The following is a 4285-nucleotide window of genomic DNA, read 5'->3' on the forward strand; positions in this document are numbered from 1 at the left end:
CCCCCCCCCCCCCCCCCCCCCCCGTGTCAACAGGGTTACAAGTTGCCGAAATGTTTGTCAAATCGTCTGTGAAATTCTAGTGAATTTTTAGATTTCTTTTGTTTTTCTTAAATCTTTTGTGTTTCCTTCTACGACGTGTGTCCCTTGTGTGCAAAGTTCCAGCACCTTTGCCTATAATGAATAGAAAACTTTGTCTTCTCCAAACTTCCTGCAGAGCAACATCTTTTACACACATTCAACAAGCTCCTCTCTTTGTTCACTCTAACTCTTGACATCTGTGTGGCTGTGGCTTTAACTAACTAACTACAGTTAGGAGGAGGATTTATGAAGAAGAAAGTAATGGCAGTGTACCTGTTTAACTTGAATCAGCAGGAGGTGTGTGAAGCACCACCTGCTGGTTAAAACAGGCACCATCATAGCTTCCTTTAAAAGAAAATAAGAATTGCACCACAATCTGTTCTTTCTTTATATTCGGCCTGTCACATTGGGCAACAATCCTAAACCTCTATTTTATCATTTTAAATGTTGTTATTGTGTGTGTGTGGAACAATCCATGGTGCCATGTTCTCAGGGTGTTACATTCATATCCCATGCCAGACCAACACAAAGCTATTTACATCTCTACGTGTACGTAAGGTCACTGCCTGTTGTTCGGTGCTGTCAGTGTACACTTCCTGTTGGCGGACAGTGAGCCTCCTGGCGACTGTGGTCAAAATTTAAAATGTTCTTTGTCAGCTTATAAGCTAAGCTAGAACACACTGTGGAATAAGCTTTTTAGTAGCTCAAAGCAACAGGCACCAATTAAGACTGAAATGAGACGCTGGCTAGACTTGGACTTTGTCAACAGTATTGCATAGTTTTCTGAGATATAATTCTGTTTTATTTTCCAATTGTGGGAAAGTGTCATATATCAATAATGACCAGGCAGAGAAGGGTTTCCCGTGATTTTAGGATGCCTCATTTAGAAGACGACGAGCAGTTTTTGCACAACACCAAACTTGATAGCATCTAGTGAATGAGAGACATAAAAGAAAACCGTGAACATTTTATTTCTTTGTTTCAAAAGACATTTAAAAAAGATCTATCTTCAAAGGAGCAAATGATAAACAAATGTTTTAAATGCTCAACTTTTCTTACTGTGATGTTTAAATTTGTCTGTGTGTACAAGTGTGTATAGTCCTCTCTGAATTCCTTTAGCATTCAGCTCAAAAAATACACATAAGAAACAAGTAATTTGTTTGTATTAAGTGGGTACAAAGTGAAATATGGGACCTTAAAGTGCTCTTTCATTTGGAAGATCTCAGTGATTGTTCAAATGGTCTAAACAAGGTCTCATTGTTTAAAAAAAAATAGAAAGAAAGAAAAATACTCTTTATTATTACGATTAAATGCTGTATTACAGTGACCAGCATATATACTGTATATTGTATGTTTGTGTGTTGTTGTGTCCATGTAAATAATGCAATGTTACTCCTATGTTTGCCCTTGAAAAACACAGACTGAAAAGAGAAAACAGCAAATGGAGAGACAGTATTTTGTTATTTGTCCTTGAGGAGACACAGTATGTACATATTCAGTTTATTGTAAATAGTTGATGAAAAAAAATTGGGGTTGGCGTTTTGTGTGTTTTAAATAATCTGTGTATGGCAGTTCAACAGTTAAAATCTATTTCAGTGTTTATTAAAATGTCATTGACCATTTTTACTGCACTTACCTCACATCTGCTGTCGTTATTTCCTCACCTGTCAGCATGTTCACAAGCTGACTTTATGTCTTAACATTAAACTTTAAATGATGCTGGACAGGTAGCTATAGTACCAATTATTTAGGTAAAACTAAACTAAAACAACAGAGAATGACTTTATTTTTGGCTATTGAAATACATTTTCCACCTTGGCTTTGTGCGACTTTGACCTTGGTAGCTTGTTGTCCAACAGGTGTCAGCCTAGTGCCAAGCAACAGTCTGTTTGCCTTCCATCTGCATGTAAACTCAGCAGACCACCCATGCTTGTCTGTGTGAAAGTCACACAATGTTCTAATTGTATTTACAGCTACTTTTTACTGAGAAAACCTTTTTTTTTAAAAGCAGCTACTGTCTGTCAGCCACAGATGCACGCTGACACTTCTCTTTGTGAGAACAAGGTTGATGATCTAGAAGATCGATACAGATGCTTTACAGAGTCTTGTTTCATTCACTGTTTGCTTGTAATAGGTAACATCTAGTGGAGCTGTGTTCTGTTGCAGGCACTTTCTTGGCTCTTAACTCTGTGATTAAGGATTATATGAGACAGCTCAAAGTCTCCACCCCGCTTCATTCATTCTAAAAGCATCTGAAAAGCCTGTTGCTTTAGCTTTCTAATTGTATGATCTGGGCAGTTATAGTTTAAAGTGCCTTTAAACGGTCTATTTATTGGTATTTCCAAGCGCGCGTGTGTGTGTGTGTGTGTGTGTGTGTGTGTGTGTGTGTGTGTGTGTGTGTGTGTGTGTGTGTGTGTGTGTGTGTGCTGATATTGCAGGGTTTGCAAACAGGAGGGCTGCCTGTGCACCAAATGGAGAGCGTCCTACACAGGGCTGGACCAGGAGGGCTGAAACCACCTTACTGCCCCAATCCGGACTCCCTACTCCCAACCCAACCTGCCCCTTGCTCCTCTACGCGCCCAGCCCACCAGTACCAGCACCCCTCCTCCACTCTGAGCTCAGTCACTTACACGCACACACACTCTCTTTTAACTCTCCTGCTGTGTGCCAGTCCCTCTCTCCCTCTCGACTTCCTCTAAGTGGCCACAGGTCCTCTCTTTTCTCTTGTCCTCTTCACATCCCTCCACCACTCTCTTTCCAACTCCAGCTGTGAGAACAACCCCGCTCTGTCTGTTTGTCTTCACCTCTACAAGTTAAACGGATCTCAGGCCGCTACTTTCAATAACATTTCACTGAAGACTTATTCTGGTCCTTCCCTCTTTCCCTCTGGAGAGGCCGGTTGGTGTGCGTCTAGCGTGTGTGCAGCAGCGTGTGGAAGGGCTCTGGTGTCGTGCTCTGCCCCGAGGGAGTCCATAAAGGTTGTGACTGGAGGAGAAAAGTTTTCAACACAATGAATGTTCAGTTGTTGCTCCTGTTGGCCCTGGTTGGCCCTTTCTGCGCCTTAACACATGCAAGTAAGTCCACCCTCTGCCGTCAGCATACTGTGTCCCCTTGCTCCCTCTGGCTCCATGTGTCCACCCCACACCACTCTTTGTCTGTTTTCATCCCTCTTTGACTGAACAATAACACTCTAGAAGCCGTTTTTAAAAGGTAAAATAAACTCCATTTTGATCTCTCTATTCATTACCTGATCAATGAAGTTCTCATGTTTAACTGATTTGGAAGACTTTTCATATGTTTTAATGTTTTCACTGTTAACTCATCACTGAAAACTGCTTCCCATAACTGCCGGCTGTAATCTGGCCCATTTGTTCCACCTTAGCTGAGAATCCCCCTGATGGAGAAGCTAAATTATGATCGAAGGTGCTAATTTAACAAAGGGGGCAACTGAAATGGATAGTCTGTGTTGATTTTAACATTTTTACTCCCTCTGTCTCGCTTTCTTTGTCATTTCCACACTATTCTTGAGCTTTGGAGAAAAAGTTAGATCTGCAGACATGAATGGTAAATGTTATGTAATAGCAGGAGCTCTGCTGCCTCGTGTCTGTAAATTCTTGGCACTGGCAAAGAGAAGAAAGTTAGATCCTTTGGAAGGCTCCCAAAACAGTGCTCATACACAGCAAGGGAGCTGTAAACTGGAACACATACCTTACACATTTATCTGAAAGCTTATCTACAGTCTCCACTCACTTCTCTCATTTGTCTCTCACTGCAACTACTTTAGTACTCTTCCTATGTTTTTCAATTGCTTTCCTTGACCAGCAGTGTTTGCCCAGGGGGAGCAGCAAGCGGGGGGGGGGGGGGGGGGGGGGGGGGGGGGGGGGGGGGGGGGGGGGGGGGGGGGGGGGGGGGGGGGGGGGGGGGGGGGGGGGGGGGGTGTTTGAGGCCTTAGGGAACTGTAGGGCAGGGCAGGGCAGGGCTGGTTTGCTTGTGTGTATTAATAGAGAGACGCTCTATATTTAAGAGGGTCATATGGATGAGAGAGGAGCAAGAGACGAGAAGAGAGAACACCCGGTACGTGATGAGCTTTAAGAGGCGCCCCACCCTCGTTTACCCGTTTTCTTGTTAGACCATGCGGCACGCCGCCCCTTGGCATTTACCCATCTTTGGTGGGGTATCAAGCTTTACCACTTGACCCCCCCCTCCC

The 4285-nt window shown here is 43.3% G+C and overlaps 1 protein-coding gene across 2 annotated transcripts in view; it reads left to right on the top strand.

Annotated features, from left to right (window-relative positions):
- Positions 1 to 2652: 2652 nt before the first annotated feature.
- The window catches only part of si:ch211-156j16.1 (uncharacterized protein LOC564557 homolog), a 10162-nt gene continuing 8529 nt past the window's right edge, over positions 2653 to 4285 (top strand). For both annotated transcript variants that reach the window (XM_034877787.1, XM_034877788.1), the window contains exon 1: positions 2653 to 3152. In XM_034877787.1, coding sequence (XP_034733678.1) covers positions 3089 to 3152 — 64 coding nt within the window. In that variant the 5' untranslated portion in view covers positions 2653 to 3088. The remainder of the gene's footprint in view (positions 3153 to 4285) is intronic.

This window comes from Etheostoma cragini, chromosome 7, assembly GCF_013103735.1.
Source record: "Etheostoma cragini isolate CJK2018 chromosome 7, CSU_Ecrag_1.0, whole genome shotgun sequence".
In the NCBI taxonomy this organism is placed as follows: domain Eukaryota; kingdom Metazoa; phylum Chordata; class Actinopteri; order Perciformes; family Percidae; genus Etheostoma; species Etheostoma cragini.